Genomic DNA, 23796 nt, shown 5'->3' with positions numbered 1-23796 from the left:
GCATTCCTAGGACCCTGGAGGTCTATCTTAAGAGAAATCCTTACAAGAGGGCTATTTTTGATGGTAGTAATTCGCATCCAGGGCTCTAGCTTCCTGCCGTCTTTTCCCTCTCTTCCCCTGGTCCTCCCTCGAGCATTCCTTGCTTGCCTCCTCTGCCCTAGGCAGGGGGCTGGTGTTGGGGATACAAAAATCATCAGACCCACCCACTGCCCTTGGGGTTTCTCAGTCTTTGAGAGGGACAGTGATGAATGAATGAACTAGATATTTTAGGGCACGGGGTGCTCTGCGGAGAAGTCCCAGGGACCCTGCCAGGGACAGGCTGAATCAGCTCCTTGGCTTTCTCGGAGACTAAGAGCCCAGAGGTCTTTGATATTTCTTGTGACTGGAGGGTGTTGCAGACACTACCAGCACCCACCCATATTCATTGGCCCCTACCTTTCAGTGTGCTCCCCGAAAGACTGACAACTGCTCGTACCTCTCCACCCTTGTGCCTGAAGCTTCCCTGCAGCTCCCTCCATAGAAACTGTTCTACCCAGGACGACGGCTGACCCACACTGCCCTGCAGTGAACCAACACAGTTCTCCTCCCTGGGTTCCCAGCCGCACTCAGCCAGGGACTCATGGGAGCTGGTACACAAATGCCCCAGATCCCTTGCTCTTGAGCGGAGTTAGTCTGAAGCACATTGTTTTCCAGAGTTCTCCAGCAGGTCCGAAGTCATCCCAGTGACAATAAAGCAGCTTCCTGTCCCTTCTGCCTGTCTTCCCAACCCCCGTTCCCCAAAAAGCTACTTGCATTTGAGTCTTTGTCTCAGGATCTGCTTCTGGGAAATCCAGACTAAGAAGGTGAGAAAGAAGAACCTGCTAAGCAAGTCTGAACTGCGAAGGGGAGGTTTCCATGAGGCAGAGCCATGAGCCTTGGCTAACTTACAACATCAGCAGGATGGCCGGAATGATCAGGCCTGGATTGGCCAGGAACGCAAAGATCTTGCCCAGGAAGATTGGGAAGTCGTTTTCAACGGTCTCTTGGATGACATCATACATTCTGTTTTTCCCACTGGAAAGAAGAAGACACATTGTGGCTGCAAAGCTCACAGGGCACGTGACTGTGTGCACGCCCCCCTTCACGCCCCCTCCAGCAGGTCCAAAGCTGCCTTTCACCACTGCTTTGGAAGAACCAGAGCTCTGGTCTGAATGGACGGCAAGTCAAAAATGCCCCACAGGGGGCTGTCATTTCCGCTGGGGATTGTAGCTGGGGCAGCACCCTGGCTTTCCAGCTCCTCAGGCTACATTGGTCTCCTGTGTCTGACATCTTACGGGCTTTTGCTTACTCTCACGGGAGACTGATGCAGCTCTGAGCCTGGCACAGAGCTTCGCCTGCACAGAAGTAGTTCTCCCGAGGCTGATATGATGGACAACCTCGTGGTGCCCCTCAAACCCACCTGTAATCAATCTTCAGATTACAATTCCAGGAGATAGGATGATGGTAATGCAAACCCATTCGCAGGGGTAACCCCTGACCCACACTTTACAGAAGAGAAAAATGAAGCTTCTAGCTGTGACATTTTGGAGAGCACTCCTAATTTGACAGTCCTGTGCCGCTTGCTGACTTCCACAAATGCTTGCCCAGAGTCGGCTGCCCACTGCTGGCTTTCGGCTGGTAGTTTTGGCACCAAAGAGTGGACTTCAGGGTTTAAAATGCCTGGTTTAAATATTTGCTCCTCTATTTATTAACTGTGAAACATCATGGACAATTTACTTATTTTCTTTTTGGCCTCTATTCATGCCCTTACTCTCCCCATTAGAGCTGTACTGTCCAAAGCGGCTATTAAAAATGCAATTAGCCCTGGCTGGTGTGGCTCAGTGGATTGGGCACCTGCCTGCGAACCAAGGGGTTGCTGGTTTGATTCCTACTCAGGGCACACGCCTGGGTTGTGGGCCGGGTCCCGGGTTGGGGATACGCAGGAGGCAGCCACACAGCAATGTTTCTCTCCCTCCATCCCTCCTTTCTCTAAGAATAAATAAAATCTTTTAAAAATGCAATTTAAATTATTTAAGGTTAAATGAAAATCCAATTTCTTAGTCCCACATTCCAAGTGCTCAATAGTCATGTTACTAGTAGCTACTCTATTTAAAGAGCAGATACAGACTTTTTTTCATCCCATAGAAAATTGTCTTGGACAGCACTGCCTCTAGAGGTTTGGTATCTTCGGGCAAGATACTGAAAATCTCTAGGCCTTCATTTCCACATCTGTATAATATGGCATTATAATAATGGCGTTTCCCTCGGGATATTGTTACAAATTCCTATAAAACATTGAGTATGAGCGCTGTCGAATTACAGGTGTCCTCCGAAATGAAGCTAGAAGCTTCCTCTTTCTCTTCTGTAAAGGGGGTTGGCATATAATGGCCCATGGACCAAGCTTGGCTTGCCACCTGCTTTCAGATGGTGTAAGGGCTCAGAGCGGCTTTTGTGTTTTTAAATGGTTGGAAAGATAGCAAAAGAAGGATCATGCTTTTGTGACACATCGAAGTAGAAGTATGAAATTCAAATTCAGTGCCCTTCAATAAAGTGTTCTTGGCGCCCAGCCGCCATCCTCCATTTGCACGTTGTCTCTGGCTGCGTTCGTGCTCTGCCGGCAGACGGGGACAGTTGCGTCCGAGACCACGGCAGCAGGACCCGGCAGCACGGTACACGCCGCCAGGATGCAGTTATAACATGGCCGCATTCCACGTGCCGTGCGTCTCACTACCATCTCACATTGATTATTACTTTTTAATTACACACCCACCATGTAAAAACAAGAAAAGGAAAGTGGATCTCGAATAGTATGCTCTTAAGTCACAGTCGAGGGTAGACTATTTTGTCATTGGGTTATGATATTTTAGACGATGTATTAGTTTTCAGTGCCTGCTGTCACAAATGACCATCTTGGTGGTTTGAAACAATACAAACTTATTCTCTTGCAGTTCCAGAGGCCAAAAGTCTGAAATGGTTCCGATAGGCTGAAACCAAGGTGCTGGCTGAGCTCTTCTCCCTCCCGAGGGAGGTTCAAGGAAGACTCTGTGTCCTTGCCTTTCTTCAGCTTCCAGAGCTCCATCCGTGCCCTCCTCAGTTTACAGCTCCTTCCTTCCTGCATCTGCACAGCCAGCAGCACAGAACCTCTGAATTTCTCTTGGCTTCCACAACCACATCATTTTTCATTTTTGAAAAATGTCATGAGGACATTTATCAGGATACTTTCGGTTTAGGGCTCACCTGGATAATCTTCCTATCTCAAGATCCTTAACTGAATCACAATGACAAACGTGCTTTTGCTTTATGAGGGTAACACCACAGGTCTGCTCTGTGGCCCCCAAGGATTCCCATTCATTGCGCCTGTAAAATACACTCACCAGCACCCCTACATCCCTAAAGTCAATCCACCAAAATCTCATCTAAATGATGTCAGCTCACAAGTCCCGGATCTTATCATCTAAATCCGGTATAGCTGAGACTCTGGGTAGGATCCACCTGGAGGCAAAATTTCTATCTGTGGACCTGTGAAACTAGGAAACAGGTTGTTTACTCCCAAAACACAACAATGGGGCGGCCAAGAGATAGCGGTTCCAGATGCTCTCTCTCCAAAAGGGAGACCGCGGGAGGGAGGAAGGAATCACCAGTTCCCAACAGTTCTGAAATTCCATTAGGCTTCGAAGGCCTAAGAGTAACCCTCTGGGCTCTTGGCTCTCCCTCTGTGCCTACATCTCTGCCTCCAGGACCAGAACTCTACCTCGGAGTCATCCTTCCTGATTCTTGAAGAGAAGCATTCATTTCAGGCAAATAGACTCCATCAGCCTGTTAACTGCCTGAAACCATTTTGGAATCCAACAGCTTTCCTTTGTCCCTTTCAGCCCAAGCTGGTAGTTTTGCTGCTCACAAATCATTTTCAAATGCCTGGTGGGTCTTCCATGAAAGTTGTGGGAATTCAATCCGTTGGACAAGAAGGTCCTACATAGATCTTTCCTGGATACAACTATCTCTGATTCTGGCTTCTGCTGAGATGACTGGGAGGGTCGGAGTCACGTGCTGAACAGAACCCTCTGTGCCAACGAATCTTCAGACCCTTTGATTCCTCAGAGTCACGAGCAAACGTTGTGCAGTGTCCTCTCTGGCTTTCTTTTTAGAGCACGTGTTCCTCCCAGTGAGTCTGTTTTTGGTGTCTTTTGCGATCGAGACAGACTGGGACTTTTCAAAACCACCAGCCCTGGTTCCTTTTGCTTATCGATTCTTTCTTCAATGTATCTGTTTCTTCTCACGTTTTAGCATAAACAGCAAGAAACAAGACTGCACCTTCAACACTGGGCTTCGGAATCTCAGTGAGAGAGCCCAGTTCATCATTTCCAGCTTCAGCTCTCCATACAACTGTTCAGATGTACGCATCTAGGTGTCTGTCTCTGTATAACAAAGATCCCTTCTCTCCAGTTTCCAAAGTCATGTTCCTCATCCACCCGTGGTGAAGAAATTAAATTGTGTTCCATGGCAGGAGCTAAAGAAATGTGTCCAGAGAAAAGAAACATGTTTAAGACGTTCAGAGTTTCCGGTGAGAACAGGTGCTTGAATTGTTGAGGTCAGTGAGAGCAACGTCCTACTCAACACCCAGGCAAACAATTTCCAGCGGTTTCCCCTGTGTTTGGATGAGTCAATAGATGGTGCTGACGCCGCTCAGGTGTCTACTTGAGGATTAATGCCACGTGTGAAGTGAATGGAGAATTACCTTCTGTGAATATTCTGTGTGGAACAAATACGGGTGAAATTTCCTCAAAGAAATGGAGAAAACACGAGTTCAGGACAACCGAGTGCAGTGGAATCCCCTATGATGTGCTACAGCTGATCGCGGTCACAATACTTGTAGACCAACCGCTATGCTGGACACCTGAAACTGACACAAACTATTCTGAATGTGAACTGTCATTGACAAATTAAAAAAATGTAAAAACAACAAAATACATGGGGAGAAGAAGAGGGCTTAGTTGGACAAACACACAAAGCTTGTGAAATTGCAGGTGTGTCCAGACTATGGTTCTTCGTTGTCATTCATCTGTCGATAATTTTCGGAAAGTATCTGAACCTGCCAAGTGCAACTGAACCAACAACGTCAATGGTGAACTCCATTTGCTCTCATGACCTAATAATTTTCATATCTGTGCATTTTTGTTAAAATAAAAGCTGAACACCTTGACTTGTCACAGCTCGGCAGTTCAATGGCTTAGCAGTAAGGAGCAGAGGTCTCTGACATTTCTTTTCTGTGGTGGTGGGTGTGTGGCCACAGCCTGTGCTGTGACGGATCCGGGTAGCAAAGGCGGCGATCTGGGCCCCAAACGTAACCTTTGATGATAAGTAACAGTAACTTTGAACTTCTATCCACTGAAATATTATCACCACCTCCCCTCAAACATAATTCCATTCTTTCACTGGTAGACCTGTCTTACAAAAAATTATACTCTATTATTATCATAATTGGTATTTTGTCAGTTAAAACTTTGTGTGGACTTGTTTCTTTCTTATGTATGTAAGTATCTACGTAATAGTCTGTTTTTGTCTCTTGATCCCCAAAGCCTAAGTTATTTACTCTCAGGCTTTTCTCAGAAAAGGTCAGCCGATCCCTGCTGTAGAAAATACCTCCCACCCACAGCACTGCTAAGGGTCTGAGCTACCCTCGATTTAGGCAAGGCTCAGGCTTAACAAACTTGTGTACACGCCTCACTATGGACTGGCACAGTACTCCCCTGAGTACTGTACAGATAATAACACACTAAATCCTCAAAGCAATCCTGTGAGGCAGGCCCTCCCATGATTTCCTTCTTATAGCAATGAACTTGGTTTAGGAAGCTAAGTAACTTGCTCCAGATGACCCAGCTGGCAGATGACAGAGCTGGCTCTAGAGCCTTCGCTCTAAATGAGAGGGTTGGCAATTTTTTTGAGAAGGGCTTGATAATAAAGATTTTAGGCTTCATGAGCCAGATGAGCTCGCTTGGAAATGCCCGATTCTGCTGTTGTAGCAAGAAAGCAGCCATGGCTTATGTGTAAGCAAACAGGGGTGGCGTGTTCCACTAACACCATATTTGCCGGTGGGGGTCTGCACTGGCCTGTGGGCTATAGTTACCAATCCCGACGTTTAACTATATGCTGTGCATCGCTGCGCATCACTCCATTTATGTTGCCTGCCTGGACCTGATCCAAACCCTAAGTCCTTCCATACCAAAGGTGAGGTGGGGGCTCTAGTTTAAGCATCGACTGTAAATAAGGTGTTCTGTTCTATAGAGTGGCGGTAAAGCAGTGAAAAAGGAAGCAAAGATCACATCCTCATGGAGCTTAACGTCCTGCTGGGGGAGACAGACAACAAACTAAATAAATAGGCAGAAGGAATGGTGCGCTGGCTGTTGATAAGAAGCTGCAAGCAGAAACAAATTTAAATGTGTGTGCATGTGTGTGTGTGACATTTTAGTTAGGGTCTCCAGGGACAGCCTCACTGGAAAGGTGACCTTTGAGTACAGACCTGAAGGAAGTGAGAGGACAGCTGTGAAAATATCTAAGGAATGAACATTCCAGCTGTTGATGGGATTTGATCAGAAGAGGGACGGGAAGGAGGTGGCAACCACATCCCCTTCTGAGCCCCGTTTTCAGGTCCCTCCCTCTGCTGTCTGGGTGGAAGCTGTCAGAGCCTCTCAGGGTAGCGATGGAGCAAGGGTGGGGCAGAGGGTGGGGGCCAGGCATGGCACAGGCCCACCCACTGGCCTCCTGCCTGGGACAGGTGGGCAGCCTGAGCAAAGGGGCCCTGGCGTTGGCACCCAGAGCCCAGGCCGCCTGACCTTGCTCAGGAAGGCTCCCCCGACTTGTACCATGCGGCTCTCCCTTCAGCCTGGCATTCCAGGCCTCCTGCAGCCCAGCATGTTCTTTCACGCTAGATCTAGCCCTGCTTTCCTTCTGCCTGAACCGAGGTTCATCCAGAGGATAGTCTGCTGTGGGCACTCTGCTAATGCCTCCTCTGAGCGTCCTTGGCCTTCACCATGGGCACTGACCACAGGGCTTTACCTAGCTATGTCCTTTACAAACTGAGAATGCCAGATCAGATTTCCCAAAGTGAGCTGATCCACACCAGGAGCCAGGGCAGGGGCTAGCTGGGGGCAGGTGAGGCTCTGGGGCGCACAGTTTAAGGGAGGTATTCACTCTCAGGGCCATGCAAGTGTGGGGTCGGCTCTCTCCTGGCCCTGGATGGGTGTGTGTGAAGGATAGGTCCATGGCCAGTAAAGACGAAATCATTGGCTTGCACACTTCACCTCATTACAAAACTCTTTCAGGCCTTCAGTCAGGGAGCATCAAGCATTTCTAAGTGAGAAGGTGGCAAAGCGGGTAGCATGTTCCAAACAGCTTTAACCACAGACCCCTTTCTGTGGAGCGGAGAGAGGGCTTTGGTTCCAAGGGCCTCGCGTTCGGAAAGAGAGCGGTAGATGCACATTACCTCTTCTTACAAAATTATCCCTTTATACAGTGTCCAGTCTCCTGAACTAGTCTGACTTGCCCCCTGAACCTACAGCGCTGACAAACTCTCCAGAGATCGTGTGGACCCAGTCAAGAGTCTCAGTAGCTGCTTCACATCTGAAGGGCCTTTGTCTATATGTGGTCATTTTATCTTCAGAATGTCCCCCCCCACCCCCATTACATTACTCATCCTACAGTATGGTAATCCAGGGCAGGAGCTTATCTATATGCTAAAAGGTTAGAACTGTGCTGTCCAATACAGTAGCCATTAGCCAAATGGGGTTATTGAAATTAAAATTAATTCAAATGGCCCGGGCTGGTGTAGCTCAGTAGATTGAGCACGGGCCTGTGAACCACACGATTGCGGTTCGATTCCCAGTCAGGGCACATGCCTGGGCTGCAGGCCAGTTCCCAGCAGGGGACTCATGAGAGGCAATCACACATTGATATTTCTCTCCTTCCCTTCCTCTCTAAAGATAAATACATTTTTAAAAAAATCTTTAAAAAAATTAATTTAAATGAAAGAAAACTGGAAAGTCAATTATTCGGTCCCCATTTCAAGTATCCAACAGCTGTGTAGCTGGTGTCTACCCTATTGGATCATGCACGCATAAAATATAGGGTCTAACACAAATAATGCCCCTTTTATGACATAATCATAAGCATGCCATTCTGTAACATAACAATATCACACTCAGGCACACCTATGACATTTTAGGTGAAACGTTCAAATTGCTATCCACCTTGTGTGAGACATTCACGCTCCCTAACAGCCACACACTCAATGGCGTTACTTCTGCTGGACCCTGCACTTCCATCCTGCAGAAAAGCACTGCCGAGCAGCACTAAGAATTTGCCCGAAGCACCCTGGCCTTTTGTAGGCTGATGTGACACCAGAACCGAAATTCAGAGCCAGGGCTCTCCAAGCAGGGGGTTTCGGGGAGCCTCTCTACTGCACCTGAATGGCCCGCAGTCGAAGGAGGGCGGCAGAGACATGATGGTGTAGGCCACAGGCAGGAGGCTGAGGAAGAGCACCAGCAGCAGGAGGCCCATGTAGAAGTTGTTGGATCGCGAGGCTTTGAACACACGTTCGTGGGGGACGTTGCTGCTCATCACTGCCCAGCACTGGAAGTACATGGAGGTCAGCAGGCGCAGCACGTTGATGCCCACCAGTCCCGGGGCATAAAAGGAGCCCATCCTGGAGGGGCAGAAACCACACACCCGGTTGGCCCGGCAGCAGGAGAGGGAGGGAAGGATGACAGGAGGAAATGAGACTGATGGGTTAGGGCCATGGGGCGTCACTGCTTTCTCTGCAGGTCCCCAGGGAAGGGGCTTCCCACTTAGCCAGGACATTTATCACCAAACCATAGACATTCATTTCTCAGGAGAAGGAGGCACTCTGAGCATTACTGCCTCACCACCAGGCGTCTAGCAAATTCCGTGGCCTCCTGCTGGTTTCTCCATGGTAACACTGCTGCCCAGAAAAATATTTGAAAAATTCTTAAACTAAGAGAGTTGGATATTGACTTGCACCCAGCCATTGGCATCTTGAAAGTTGCAGCTGAGGTTGTGAGATCTCTTTGAACTCCCTTCTCAAAGGAGGAAGTCCCTCCATTTATCATTCTTCATCCCTGCTTTTTGTCCTCCCTCCCTCCTTCTTCTTTCTTTCTTTTCCCTCCCTCCCTACTTTTTCCTTTCTTCCTGCTTCTCTCTCTCCTCCTTCGGTCCCCCCTCTTCTTTCTCTTTTCCTTCTCTGTACCTCTCCTTCCCTTCTTCTGGCCACGGTAGCCCAGGGGTGGGGCAGACACCATCCTGGTTCTCATCTAGTCCCGTCATCCAGTTTTTGCGTGAAGGAAGGGAGCAGGGACAGGCCAGATGGTTTTTTCCAGCCTCTCTCCCCTAACTGAGAAGCCAGGCCTGGGATTCCAGTTTTGTGACTCCCGAATGAGGCGATGCCGGGCATGCTGGATAACTCACCAGATCATTCCTTGGTTGAAGATCAAACCAAGCACATTCCCACTGATGTCAAACTCAGCATATGAAGGCTCAAGAAACAGAGAGAGAGAGAAAAGACATGTTAGACGGTGTCACCCAGACCTTGCTACCAGCAGACTGGCCAAGCCAGGGCCGCTCTGTCCCAAAGGGCCTGCTCTGTGGCCAGAGAGGAACTTTAGATTCTGGGCTTTACTTCTTTAATGTGTTTTCAAGTTTTAAAAAAACATTTTGAAGTTCTCAAAGTTGAAACTTTTTTCAAGTAAAGAAATGTGAGATTTTATCTTTTAGGGCCTGTAGGCTGACTGTGTGCTCTTGGGAGTACCCTTGTTCCCAAGAGAACATTTTATCATTGCTCTTGTCATACATGTACCTTCAAATGATAATAAAGGATTAACTCTAATAAATAATAAAGTGCAAATAATTAAATGAGAAGTCAAACAAAAGCTTAAAAAACCCAAAATAACTAGATCACTGTTCTCCGTCTCTTTTTGCCTTCTCGTCATCCTCTGGTCTGAGGCCGTTCATGGAGAGGAGGAGCTCCGCTAGATGAATATTTTCAGCCTAACTCTCATTTTCAGAGTTTTGGAGGTTTGCAAAGCGTTTGAAAGAATACAAATCTGTGAGCACCGAGGAGTCAGGGGTCCTCATGAAACCTGTATAAACCTATTTTCCCATTTGTCTTCCAGGCTTGGTGATAAGAGGTTATGGGAGTGAGAGGGGGAGGGAGGGGGAGTGGGAGGGAGAAGAAGGTCAGGCGAGCGTGAGCCAAAGGAGGAAGCAGCATAATCCAAACACAGGAAGGTTAAATCCTGGTGATTTAAAATTTATCATTTTAAAATATTCTTTAAGGCCCTTTATGTGCTGGGGTTCATATCTTGCTTAGAAAAATCTGCCTCACCCCAAGATGGTACATTTTATATTATATATGCTTTCTTTGAAAAATTCATGGTTTCATTTTTTGATGTTTAAAACTTTCATTCACCTACAACTTATTTATTTAGGTAAAATGGGTGAGAGAGAGAGCCCCCTTCCAGTGGTCGACCAGTTGTCTCGCCTCGTTTGTTACATAACCCTTCATCTCCCCACTGTCACGAAAGTCTCCCCTTTATCATAAATTAAATTCCCATACAGGCTGTACCTTTCCGTTCCACTCATTACCAAGTTTGTCTATTCTGTAAGGCCAGTTTTAGTTATTGTAGCTTCATAGTGTGTTTTAACGTAAGGGTAGGTCTAGTCCCTTTCATTCGGCTGGTTTAAAATATTTGCTGGCCACTTCCACATGTTCATTTTTTAAACAAACTTTAGTATTATTTGGGGATCTTGTTGAACTTATACATAAATTTGAGGGCAATGACATTGTAGCAATGTCATGACATAAAGATCCCATTTTCTTTGAGAATGAGGTTCTGCACCCCTGTTCTCGGGTAAGATTATGAAGTTCCCCCTCCCCCAGCTGAGGAGGAGTTGAGAAGGCTTGTGTAAAACTGTGGCTGGAGGCTAAAAGAAAAGAAATATGACAGAGACCTATACCTGGGCCCTTACCTGGGCCAGGTACCCTGCTGCACGCCGGGTGAAGATGACACAGTAAAGAAGATATGGAGCTCAGTGAAGGGGGAGATTCCTCTCAGGACCAGTGACCACTGGGTGGGTGAGTGAGGGGTTTTGGGAGAGGCACTCACAGGACAGATGAGGCCAGAGGTTCTGTCTGATCACAGAAGGCCTCTATGGAAAGGAAACGACACACAGTCAGAATGAGCAGCTCCCCAGGTGGGTGGGGAAGAGGAGGAACCCAGGTAGAGAATAAGAGTAAAGGAGATTTGTCAAAGCACAATCCAGAAGACAGAAGCAATGGTTATTATGTTCTTGGTGTGTTCCAGGAATTTCTGAAACGTTCACATCCACGTCTGCCCTACCCTGCTCCAGGATTTCATTAAGGCTTGAAAAATTAGGAACTACCATTTTTCCTTATCACTTTCACTGTTGCTGTGGCTTGCACAGTGTGGACGTGGAAGCCTGGGGTCCTCCGCCTTCCCTAAGGAGAGGGGATGCTGCTTCAGCATTTCTCTACCAGCCATCTGCTCGGAAATAAAGCGTGTGGTCCACCCTTCCCAAGGTCAAACGCCTCCTTCTCCCAGATAAGAAGGTCATGTTAATTGCATTGGGAAAAGGCAGATAGGACACTCAGAGGTAATACACATGAAATACTCTTCTACTTCGCAGAGCTGAGGCTGGCATTAAGCATCTAAAGAAATGCACAAGAATGCATCTGTCTCTATCCCAGAGGATGGTTCAGACAACTTTCTGCAGAATGTCTGCAAGACGGTGACCTACAAACCCAGCCTCCAGGTCCCAGCACCAACAGTAGTTCATGAAGCGGACAAAACAAGCCCGCAGGAAGTCCCCCACCAGGATGGTGATGTATGTAACCAGCATGTCAGACACCGTCAGCCTCATGAATTCCTGCAAGGAGGAGCACAGAGAAAGGGGGTGGTCAGGGCTGGACCTTGCCCACTTCTCCCAACTGACCACAGCCACACAAACCCTCCCCCACCCATGCATATTCTTCTCTGAGAACTTCCGATTTTTGGGGGGGCGGAGTGGTGGTGGTGCAGAGCAATGACCCAGGCTTTGGAAAACATTTATATAGGTCTCACCTCTATAATTACTAGTTGTATTGCTTTGCCAGTCTCCAAACATCTTGAAGTCAATATTAACCTTGCAGGGTTAATAGGAGGCTTAGTGATTATGTATGCAAATTGCCTGGCATGCTGGCGATACCCAATGCTTGGTGGTTATCAGCACTTTTTCACAGATACAGGATCTGAAGGTTCACCCCTTACTTCCCCCACCGGCCCCAGCTAAGATTGAATCTGGTCATTGTCACTGAGGACAACAGCTGGCTCTTCACTTCTGGCTAATTGGATTTTTTTTTTATCATAGAGAGAAAATAACATAGGTCTTTCACAGAGGCACATAGCAGAAGAGGCAAAAACAAAAGAATGAAGATTGTTCTTCTCTGTAGAGTGTATATAATTTATTATTTTTTCAGGGGGAGGAGAATTTAACGAACTACCAGATGTCATTGCAACCTAAAGACATCTAGTGGATTTGGAATTCCTAGGGGGCACAGGGTCCACTTTATTTATTCTCGTATCCTCTAAGAGAATTATTAAACTTCTGTGGGATGAACAACTGATGAGCGCTTAGGGTTATTCCTCAGTGAGAATGCAGGCTAAGGCTCCTAAGTATTTTCAAAGACAACCCAGCATGTGTCAGGTCCCCACTCTGCACAGCGTGATCCTCTCAGGCCTGGGGACGAGGCAGTGGAGGACACCAGTGAGCGGGACAGAGTGCCACTGACCCGTCATTACCAATGAGCTCAAAGGGAAACAAGCTTTCATCAGGGACGGGAACAGCGATGGGCATGAGAGAGGAGAGCAAGAAGGACGCCTCCCAAGAATATGAGGCAGCAAATGAGAGACTCTATTGCAGAATGATCCAAAAGAATCGTGTAGGTAATGAACTCCCTTTGGCTTTCCAAAGAGGGTGGGTTTTATTGACCTGAAGATTCATTCTCTGTTACACGTTGTGATGGGTTGAGAGCAGGAGGTGAGGATGCTCAGTGGCTCCGCACCCTGAAGATGAGGAGCCTTCGAAGAGCATGGGGAGTTTGGACCGGGGGAGGCAAGAAATGTTGAGTCTGAAGGAAGAGGGGAGAAAAGGCCCCGGGATCCCATGGGAAAGAACAGATACTTTTCCCTGCAAGTGGGGAACCTGCAGGTGGTGTTCAATGGCGTGTGTGATGTAATTCCTTCCTTTGTTGTGTACTCTATCATCCTCAGTTAAACACACTGTTGCCTGATGCTCTATGTGAGTGAATTCTTCAGGGGCAAGGTCGTAAACTCTGCATCTCAGTGGGGTGAATGATGAATAGAAACCCCATGCAAAGAAACGGAGGCGACGAAGAGAAAGCCTCTGATCCCTGTGTTACCTGTGAATACTTCAAGGTTCTGCCCACAAAGGCAAAGAACCCTAGGCTTTGAGGTCCACCTCGCACAAGTTACAGGAACAGTGGTAAGAGTGGTAAGAGAAGATAGTAACTGTCAATTTTTGAGACTTCAATGAAAACCACTACTTCTCTTTACAGAAAAATGCACACACACAAAAAGTCCTGCCTCCAATTTTTAGAAGTATTTATTCATGACTTCCAGGTGGAGAACCTGAGGCTTTCAGCAAAAACTACAGTACTACTCTAAATAAACTGAAGTGATATTAGACTGATGAATGAAACATACACAGAAATTATGTGGGACACTGAAAAAAATGGGACAGTGAGAAAGTAACACGTTCTTAAGGAATACTGGCTGGGTATTTTGGCAGCTTCAAAGTGGAAACATCAAGGAAGAAATAAGAACTGAGAACAAGGATAACCTTTTCGGGAGAGCTGGGCTACTCACAATGCCCACGGCTGTCTCCCAGCAAGAGCCCCGGGGCACATCAGCAGGGTGCAGGGGTGGCCGGGGGAAACTCTCGTTCCAACTCGAGGAGTTGTAATAGTTGAACAGAGTCCAGTGAGTGATGTTCTTTATCGTCTCTTCATTAGAAAGCTGGAAGAGAAGATGGCGACGAGGGTTGAAAGGGACCAGGGATGATCCTACCATTTCCACAGGGACATCATTTAAAGCCAGAGCCTTACCATCTCATCTCTGCCCTATTCCTCAACAGTTTCCCCAAAAATGTCCTTGGGTCTTTTCCATGAAGTTATCTCCCATCCATCCATCCATTATCCTCCCGTCTACCTGTTCATCTGTCCATCCACCCAATCATTCATTCTTCTTTTGAGAATAATTTATGGGCGTCTGTTCTGAGCAACTAAGGCAGCGGTGACACAGGAGCGAACAAGAGATGGGGCACTCCTCAGAAAGTTCACGGTCTAGTAGGTGACAGAGATGAACAGACCATTGCAGAGGAGAGCGATGAAAAGAGCAGTGGAAAATCCTCCGGGGGTCAATGAAATTCACATCAGCCAGTGGGGGCCACAGAAGACTTTCTGGAGGAAGAGGCACCTCAGTCACAACCTCAGGTAGATTAGTCAAACATGGGGAGAAGAGTGGGCATAAAGGTGGGGGAGAATTTTGCCCCGTGGAGGAAATGTGAGGCTTAGGAGGGTGGACCAGTCTACTGGGGTAGGAGGGAAGCCAGAAATGATGAAGGAGCGGTAGGCAAGGGCCATATCCAATCACTTCCATGCTTAGAAGCTTCTTGTAGCTTTCCTGTTAATCTCGGGAAAAAGTTCATGCAGCTCCATAATGAGGAGGGAGGAGTGAGGAAGAGGAGCATCATCACCTGGGCCTTCCCCCCTTTTCATTTGTTCACTTCCTCCCCTCTGCTCTGCTGCTCAGCAATCCTGCAGTTCTCTGTGTGCACCAGCTGCCCCCTCAGCCTTTTCCAGTCTCTGCTAAGACTCCTCCCGGGGTTCTGGAGCCTCTCCTGCGCGCTGCCCTGCTGCCCTGGGCTTGTCCCCACGGAAGCACATCCTGCAGCTGCTGTCCTGAATGAGTCTCTGTCCCCGCGCAGAGTGTGGACACCCTTGGGACAGGACCGCGTTCAGCTCTCTGTGCACCCCGAGGGCTTGACATAGTGGGTGCTCTGCATCCATCTGGTGATCAGTGATGAAAGATCTCAGTGGACGCTTACTTGGCTGGTAAACGCTTATGGCAGCGATGGAACAATAGGGGAAAGGCTGCAGGTAGAGGATGAAGGGTTCCGACTGAAGTGTGTATGATGTGAAAAAAGACAACCTAAGAAAAAGACAGCAAAGAACCGCAGCCAAATGGTAACAATGGCTATCTTTGGGCCATATCTTGGGGATTTTTTTTCTTCATTGAACTTTTCTGAATGTTCCAAAATGTATTTAATTAATATGAATAGGCATGAGGAGATTGTGGCATTTTAGAAAGGAAATTTGGTGGGCACCAGAGACTGGGGGGAGTTCGTGGTCTTTACCTTGAGGTGGACATCATCCATCAGGGCCAAGAGGAACGTGTAGAGGTTCCCCAGGAAGAGGGCAAAGATGCGTCCCAGCTGCCACTTCAGTCCAATGCGTGGGTGGTAATTCTCCAGGGCAGCGATCGTTTCAAACAGAGGGGGACAGAACATCCCAAGCAGAGACATCACAATTTCTACCTGAGAGATCGGGAAAGCCTGGGTTACTTACTTCGTCAACAGCACGTGGTTGACCCCATCTCCGTACCCCCCAGGCCATGCATCTGCATCTCCTTGTTGCTCTCTCTCTGTCTCTGGAGATGCCCTGAGGTCTCCACAACTCGCCACGTGACCCTGGCAAAGGCACCCACATGCCCCAAGCAGTCAGTGTATGTCCCACACAGCATGACTGCTCTGTGACTGGTTGCTATCCTAACTGTTGCACTTAGTTGATAAAATAGCCAACTTTTCTGAGAAGTAAATGATCAGCCCCTGGGACAGTGTCTAGTGTTCTGTAAAGCTGTGAAGTAGGTAAGCATCACCATGGAAGCCCTTGTCTAAGGAGCGCGGAAGACAGGAAGCTCGAATCACAGAAGGGGTTTATCAGTACGGGGATGTGGTGGAGAGTGTGGCGTTTGGAGTCACAGGGCTCTGGGTTTCAGCCCAAGTTCTATTCCTTGCTGGTTTTGGAATTTAGGAAAAGTTACCCAACTTCTCTGAGCTTCTTATTCCTTCGTGTGTAAAATAGTGATGACAGTTCTTGTTGTGAGAAGCAGGAGAGATAATGAATGGTAAATGGCAAGCACTCAATTTTGCCTCCAGTTTTGGGAGAATCCTGACTCCATAACTGAACCTGACCACAGCAGAATATTCTTCTTGCAACTAAAACTGCTTACCCAGTGGAGGGTAAAGTCCTGAGCTGCTGACCCAGTTGCAGGTTGGTCAGTACTTCTGGGCAGCTCCAGACTCCCTCACTCTCACACTGACCGTTGGCTTGGCTCTCATCCCCTTCATACCTGCTTAGTTCTACCCACCACTGCCTTTCCTTATGTATTTGTCTCATGCTCAGCCTAATTCCTGCCTTTGCTGCAAAATCCCGATCACGTTATTCCCACCTTCTGCTGCCGTTTGTGCTTTGGCTTGTTCTCGTCAAGCCTGCTTCCTAAGGAAACTGTAATGCATCGAAGAGCAGAATCCACGCTGGGCATCTTTCGTGCTCCCACACAGTTAGTGACCTGATGTTTCAGATGAGTTCATTGTCAATAGCATGTGCCTTTTAAAAATTCAATCTGATTATTATCGCCTTTAAGCTGTAACTTTAATCCATTTACATTTATTGTAGTCACTGATATACATATCATATTTAAATCTATATAATGTTTGCTTTATGTTTGTCCTACCAGTTTCATATTTCTTTTTCTGTCCCTTCTTGCTTTGTTTGGATAGACAGATTTTCTTATTGTTGAATTTGTTTAGCTTATGATTCTGCAGGTCAGTATTTGTTTCTGGGCTTGGCTAGGTGGTTCTTCTGCCAGTCTCACCTGGTTTCACTCCTGAATCTGGTCAACTGATGGTTGATGGCTTTATTCCCATGTCTGCTGGTTGATTGGCTATCACCTGGGGTGATGAGACAACTGGGCCATGTGTCTCATCATTCAGCAGGCTGGCCTGTAACTGTTCGAGTCATGGAGGTCTCAGGATTCCCAAGAGAGCAAGATCCAATACACAAGCACTTTTCAAGTCTGCTTGTAGATCATGGTAGCTACTGTCTCATTGGCTAAAGCCAGCCACATGGCCAACCTCAGCTGGCTTCAAGAGGTGGGGAAACAGATTCCACCTCTTCATGGGAAGAGCTACAAAATCGCATGGCAAAGAAATGTGCAGACAAGGGTGGGCAGGGTTTGTAGCCATTTTGCCAACTGCCATAGATGTCAAATTCCCAAAAGAGATTTATGCATTCAACATAATCACAATAACACATTAATGTGTTCTTTTGTGGATCTCGATGAGAGAATCACTCTACCAGATAATCAACGCATACTATAAAGCATGGTTTATGGGTGTGCTATTAGTGCAGGAATAGACAAATAAACCAGCGGAGTAAAGAAGGGAGCCAGATCACAGGCACGCATTAATAAGTGCTTGATTTATGGTACACGGCACTGGAGTGCTGTGAGGAAAGGATCACCTCATTAACAACTGGTGTTCACTGACGAGCTAATTAAAACCAGCTGTATCTGCTACGAAAGCCTAATAATGGGTGACTCTTTGTTCAAGATGTGTATACTACCACGTTGGAAGAAGATACATACAATTTCATTTTTAAAACAAGTCCTGTAATCCAGACTTTCACAAATCCAGCTGGATGGCATAGGAACCAGTGTGATTTCCGCATTCACCCCTAATATTCACTTCCACAGATGCCCTCCTTACCTCATTCCTTTCATACCAGCTGACGTTCTGCATTTTGGAGAATTCCTGGGATCGCTTCACCACAAAGTAAATGAGGTATCCACTCCCGCACAAACAGCAGATGATGAGAAAGTTGGCCAGGACCCGGAGGAATCTCGTCAGGTGGATATTTTCCTCTTTATTACTCTCTTGTTCATCCACTATTGATTCCTTAATGCGTGGAAATGAGATGTGAATAATGTAAGTCCAAGAACCACTAGGAACCATGGTTGGGTTCCTGAGATAACTGCTTTCTGTATTTCCATAAATTAAATAATACAGAGGGGTGATATGAAGCACTATTGCTTACGGAGAAGTAGTTCTTTCCTTTTGGAAAACATATTTTGTTGTTACTGTTATTCTGGTCCATGTAATGACAAAAGCTTAGATTTATTAAGTAATTGCTGTGAACCAGATGTGGAGCTACCCACTTCCCAGGCATTTCCCCGTTAATCCCAACAACTAACCGACAGAGCGATCACTATTACCACCCCTCTCACAGCTACTAAGGGTCCAAGAAATTTCAGGAACTGTTTGGGATTGTTGTAAAGCTGTAGTTCACATGGATTAAAATAGATTATTATCATTATTGAGCCTTCTAATCCAGAGACTGGTTTTTCCATAAAAATAACTTCTGGCCAAGCTTTTTCCATAAATGGCTCAATAGCAACTCTCTCTGGCTTTGCAGACCATGCGGTCTCTCTCACAGCTACTCAGCTACGCCGCTGCAGCACGAGAACAACTGTAGTGAAGACTTAAATATACGGGCGTGGCTTTGCTTCAGTGGAATCTTGTTTACAAGTACAGGCCACAGACTGGATTTGAACCCTGGGCCCTAGTTGGGTGACTTTATTCCAATCCATGAGCATGGTATATCTCCCCATTTATTTTGAGTTTTAGAATCTTTTTCAGCAATATTTTGTACTTTTAGTGTACCAATCTCCATATTTTGGGTTAAATCTATCACCAGGAATTTTTAAATTAAATTTTTCAAAATTTGATGTGTGAGAGAGAGAGGGCAAGGGAGAGAAAGGGAGAAAGAGAAAGAGAAGCATCAATTTATTGTTCTACCTATTTGTGCATTCATTGGTTGCGTCTTGTATGTGCTCTGATGGGAGTTTGAACCTGCAGCCTTAGTATAAGGATATGATGTTCTAACCAACTGAGCTACCCGACCAGGGCAATTCCTAGAATTTTTTTATAGTTTATATAATATTAATGTAAATGGAGTTCAAAATTATTTTCTAATTGTTTGTAGCTAGTGTATAACAATACAACAGATTTTTTTTATCATTAACCTGGTCTTCTGCATCAGTAACTGTACAAAACACAATTAGTGTATGCGAGACCAGGATGGAAACGAGGTCTCTTGGGTACAGAAGTACATGGTAGGAGATTGTGCCAGTCAGTTAACAGTTACTGTGGTAGCATTCAGGTGTAACTAACTCATCGGGCAGTTAACCTGCATGAACACAGTTCTCACAACATGTGTCCCATTGTGTAAATGTATTATCTCAGTTTTGAATGGTCTCAGAGGTTCAAAGTGCTTCATAGGCATTGACCTGTTTTGTCTCTCTCCGGTAGGCCTGGAGGAAGAGACAAAGCCCTCATCAACCCCTGGCTTGTCCTTGAATGCCCCATCAGAGGCACCCCATTACTGTGAGAAGCGGGGAGAACTGGGTCAGCTGGCTGCTCCACCCACTGCCATGCACACAGGACTTTGGGGCTCACGAAACCCATGTAAGTGAGTTGCTGAGCCCAAGCTCTGCTCCTGCGGGGTGTACCCGCCATCTGTAGGTTCCCATCAGTGGGAACAGCTCACTTCTCCCAGGAAGGGCCAGGAGAGAGGAGAGGGGGAAAGATAAGAAAGCCAAGCACAGTTGTGTTGGAAATCTGACCATTTCTGGGTCCTGGGGGCATGTGTGGCTGATCAGACAGGAGAAATATTGAACTGTCAATAACTCTGAATGGAGCCCTGGCTGGCGTAGCTCAGTGGATTGAGTGCAGGCCTGCGAACCAGACGATCGCGGTTCGATTCCCAGTCAGGGCACATGCCTGGGTTGCAGGCTGGTTCCTTGCAGGCTAACTACCAGCAGGGGATGCACAAAAGGCAACCATACATTGATGTTTCTCTCCCTCTCTCCTTCCCCTCTAAAGATAAATAAATAAATAAAATCTTTAAAAAAAAAGATGCAAAAAAACCAACCTCTGAATGGTTTCTGCAGTCATGAAGGAAAATAAAACAACAAGATGTGCAGTTCTCCAGTGTTACAGACTCTGCCTGCATTAATCTGGCTACCACTTAGTTTGTTTCACAGAGAGATGTGTGTAGGTCATCTCACATCTCTATGAACCAGCGGATGAGGTAACTCATTGTGGAGTTGAGCACATAATTAATTCCTTCATTTCTATACCCCTGAACCAGGATTCGCAACTCTTCCTGGGTGTGCTAATCACTTGAGAGGAACTTTTTAAAAAATCTAATGCCAGGACCCTGCCTAAGACCAATTACCCCATATTCTCTTCGGGTGGGACTGAGAAGACTTTTAAAGCCCCTGAGGTAATTCAAACATATGTTAGAAGGTTGAGAACATCTGCCCCAAAGGCATCTTTTCATGTTCCACAAGGCAATAGGCATGACCAGGTCCCAACATCCATGATTCTCTGACTTATAAGAAACTGATGGTGGGTACCAGCTGTGAGCATTTTTTTTAAAGGTTTGAAAGCTGGGTTCCTGCTTCAAGCAATGCTCTTGCCACAGATTACTTGGTGATCTTACTTCCTATGACTAGGCTGGGAGAAGTTTCCCCAAGACCAGAAGCACCCGGAGCTCCCCCAGGAAGTGGGAACTGCCCTGGGCAGCTACCTTGAAGCTGGTGGTGATGGAGGCATACTTGTTGTCGGCCGTCTCTGAATTCCCGATCAGGTAGTCCCAGCTGGTGAACATCTTGAAGCTGAACGTGAAGTTCTCACTCTCCCCCTCGCTTGTGCTGCCCTGGCTGTTGCTGGCCATCCTGTAGGGTACACAGCGCTGCTGTGATACTTGCCCTGTTGTGGCTGCGTCAGCCAAGGGAACCCTGGCCTGAGCCAATCCTGGGCCCAGCGGGCAGACATCTAGTAAAGGAATGGACCACGCAGGAACACAGGCCGAGACAGATTTGACTTGGAGCACTTTCTCCCCAAATTCGGAGTCCCCTGCAAACACACCCAGTGTCGTTTGTGTAACAAGCCTGAAGGACATGGGCCACTTACCCTGTTTTCTACCCTGATGTCTGATTTCCTGGGGCTTTCCTGGTGCTTGAGAACTCTTTATTCTCACAGAGGAACATCCCCTTCTAACTGATCTATTTTCTTTGATAGAAAATGTATTCCAATATAAAATCCAATAAGGCTTGAGATAGTTGGTACTTTTCTGAAGTTTGGTTGAAAGCACTTTGGACCTGCCCGGTTACCCATGCATTTCATTCTACCTACCCTTGACCTCTCTTGGTGGAGTTTCCTGTCTGGAGGTCAGCTCTTGGGAATCCCACAGTTCCAAGCAGGGCCTCTGTCAGACACTGGGTGGGTGGGGGAGTGTGCGCCTCTCTAACTCTATCTTACATGTTGGCTTCTGGGCTTTGTGTTCCAGGGGCTTGATTGGCTTAGTTAGACCTATGGTTCCGCACCCGCAGACGTATCTGGGATAATAGCAGGGGAAAAGGGAACAACACGAGGCTAAGAATAAAGCCAAGTCTTTCTCCTTGGTTTTTCCCCTGTTGCTTGATGGAGCACGGCAGCCACGTATCACCTCATGGTCACTGCTGCGTGCTGGGCAGGTCCCCATGAATGGCAGCACTTCCCCTGATGTGACGCAACAGGAAGCGCCGCTGGTCCCTACATGGCCCTTCAGGGTTTCTATCCAGGCTTCGAGAGTTCTCTGCTCCTGCCCTGCAGTCACAGCTACCCCTGCTCTTCTGGGAGAAGTGACCCCTGTGGCTCTGCTGGAGGATGGTGAGCCTTGGTGGTCAGGTGTGTGCAGGAGACTGTGCCACCCCTCCCTGCACCAGCCTTTGTTGATGCGGTCCCCTGACTTAGAAGAAGGCAATTCATGGAATGGGTCAAGTTTTTCTTTAGGGAGCATGAATTAAGAATCGCAGACATAATGACAACACAATTAAGAACCAAGTCCGTTTCTGACCACTGAGACAAGGCAGAGTTGGGGCCAGCGAGGATGCTACGGTTAATCAGAGCCAGATACGTTCATTTAGGCTTATTGTTTATATCGTAAGTGCTGGGCTGGGATCTCATGTGTAAGTAGTTACAGAGGAACAGAGTTTTCTAAGAAAGTTGAACTCTGGGGAAAGCCAAAACTGGTCTTGCAAACCTCTCTAGCCTTCCCTTACCAGGTACTAGGCTTCCCCTCAAGCCACACTGGCCTTTTGACAGTTTTTGGTACTTGGATATTTCCTACCTCAGGGCCTTTGCACATGCTCCTCTAAAATGGCTCAGACTTTCAGCATGGCCAGCAGTTCCCAGGCTCACCTAACAGTTTCTGTCCCATTTCCCAGCTCTTCCCACATTACCCTGTTTGTCTTTTATACAGCATATGACAACCTGCATTTGCTTTGCTTGTTTGTGGGTTTTCTGTTGTTTTCCCTCTCAATTCCCCCACAAGAGGGTGAGTGGTTAGAGAGTGGCCATGGGAGTGGGCTGTCTCATGAGCAAAATTAAAAGCCTGTAAACGAGCGGTCATACTTACGATCTAATGACAATCATCAGGCTATAGCCGAACACGCTGACCCCCACCATAAAGTAAGCCATGGGCAACCTGTACCTCAGCCACCCGATGGTCCTCTGGTCATTGTAGTAGCCGTAGAAGAGAGCAGAGTATTTGATGTAGCCCTGCGGGACAGCAAATCCAAACACTCTGGGTTTGTACACTCAGCGTGGTCATCAGACACTTCCATTCTACCAGGCATTTCTTTCAGGGGTTTAGCGGGAGTCTGAGGGGAGGAAGGAAGAGTTCTGGGACCTCTTGTTCTTCCCTTCCCTTCCTTCTATCGCTCCCAAGTCTATCCATGTCTCCACATTTCCCCATCTTTCCCTTCTTCATTCCCTCTATTCTCCATTATACAGAGCACAAAGAAACACAGGACAGAGAGGAGAGTGTTGTTAATGTTAGGGATAAAACTAAGGATAAGGGGTGTGTGTGTGTGTGTGTGCGTGCACATGCACAGATAGCTTCAAATTTTCACCCTGACCATAGGACCCTGAGCAAAGGCAGGGAGGCACCGAAGGTGTGTGATGCGTTCGGGGACTTCCCCCAAACTTGATCACATGGGAGCGTAAAGTATGGGGTCTTAGATAGACAAGGGACTGAAAAAGTAGAGAACAGCCAGGTCATGAATAGTTGTTTTGTAAACCCAATTCAGAGCACCGGATTTCATTCCATTTGGGAATGGGAACAAGTGACCATCAGAGGTAGGGGATGACAGGGTCAGGTCTGCATCGTGAAAAGATTGCTCCTGCAGCAGAGGGCAGAAAGATGGCAGGAGCCAAGCTAAGGCAGGGAGCAGAGGTGGAAGATTCTGGCAATGCCCTGGAATTAGTGGGGTGCTATTCAAAGGACAGCTAAGGGGGGATAGAGACAAGGGGACCAATTCAAGAAATATTTAGTAGGTGGGCTCAGGCTCAGTGATTGATTGGATGTGGGGTGGGGGTGGGTAAGAAGGAGAAGTGTAGGATGACTTTTGGGTTTCAGACTTGGATGACTGGATGAACGCTGGTTCCGATCAAGGAGATGGGGAAGAGATGCGGGTTTGGTTAAACAGATGTTGGAATCTACGGAGCAGTAGGACATTCACTGGG

General features: G+C 47.2%; 1 protein-coding gene across 1 annotated transcript in view; it reads right to left on the bottom strand.

Moving 5' to 3' along the window:
* The window catches only part of TMC2 (transmembrane channel like 2), a 54170-nt gene that overhangs the window by 5841 nt on the left and 24533 nt on the right, over positions 1 to 23796 (bottom strand). Inside the window, exons 9-17 of the mRNA XM_037044306.1 lie at positions 22688 to 22830; positions 20816 to 20963; positions 17932 to 18120; positions 15520 to 15699; positions 13971 to 14120; positions 11845 to 11973; positions 9496 to 9563; positions 8477 to 8716; positions 928 to 1053 (exon numbers count right to left, since the gene is read on the bottom strand). Of these exons, the coding sequence (XP_036900201.1) occupies positions 928 to 1053; positions 8477 to 8716; positions 9496 to 9563; positions 11845 to 11973; positions 13971 to 14120; positions 15520 to 15699; positions 17932 to 18120; positions 20816 to 20963; positions 22688 to 22830 (1373 nt within the window). The remainder of the gene's footprint in view (positions 1 to 927; positions 1054 to 8476; positions 8717 to 9495; positions 9564 to 11844; positions 11974 to 13970; positions 14121 to 15519; positions 15700 to 17931; positions 18121 to 20815; positions 20964 to 22687; positions 22831 to 23796) is intronic.

Source organism: Sturnira hondurensis, unplaced genomic scaffold (assembly GCF_014824575.4).
Source record: "Sturnira hondurensis isolate 20B ecotype Veracruz unplaced genomic scaffold, ASM1482457v3 Scaffold0004136, whole genome shotgun sequence".
Taxonomy (NCBI): Eukaryota; Metazoa; Chordata; class Mammalia; order Chiroptera; family Phyllostomidae; genus Sturnira; species Sturnira hondurensis.
This window is presented reverse-complemented; position numbering and strand designations above follow the sequence as displayed.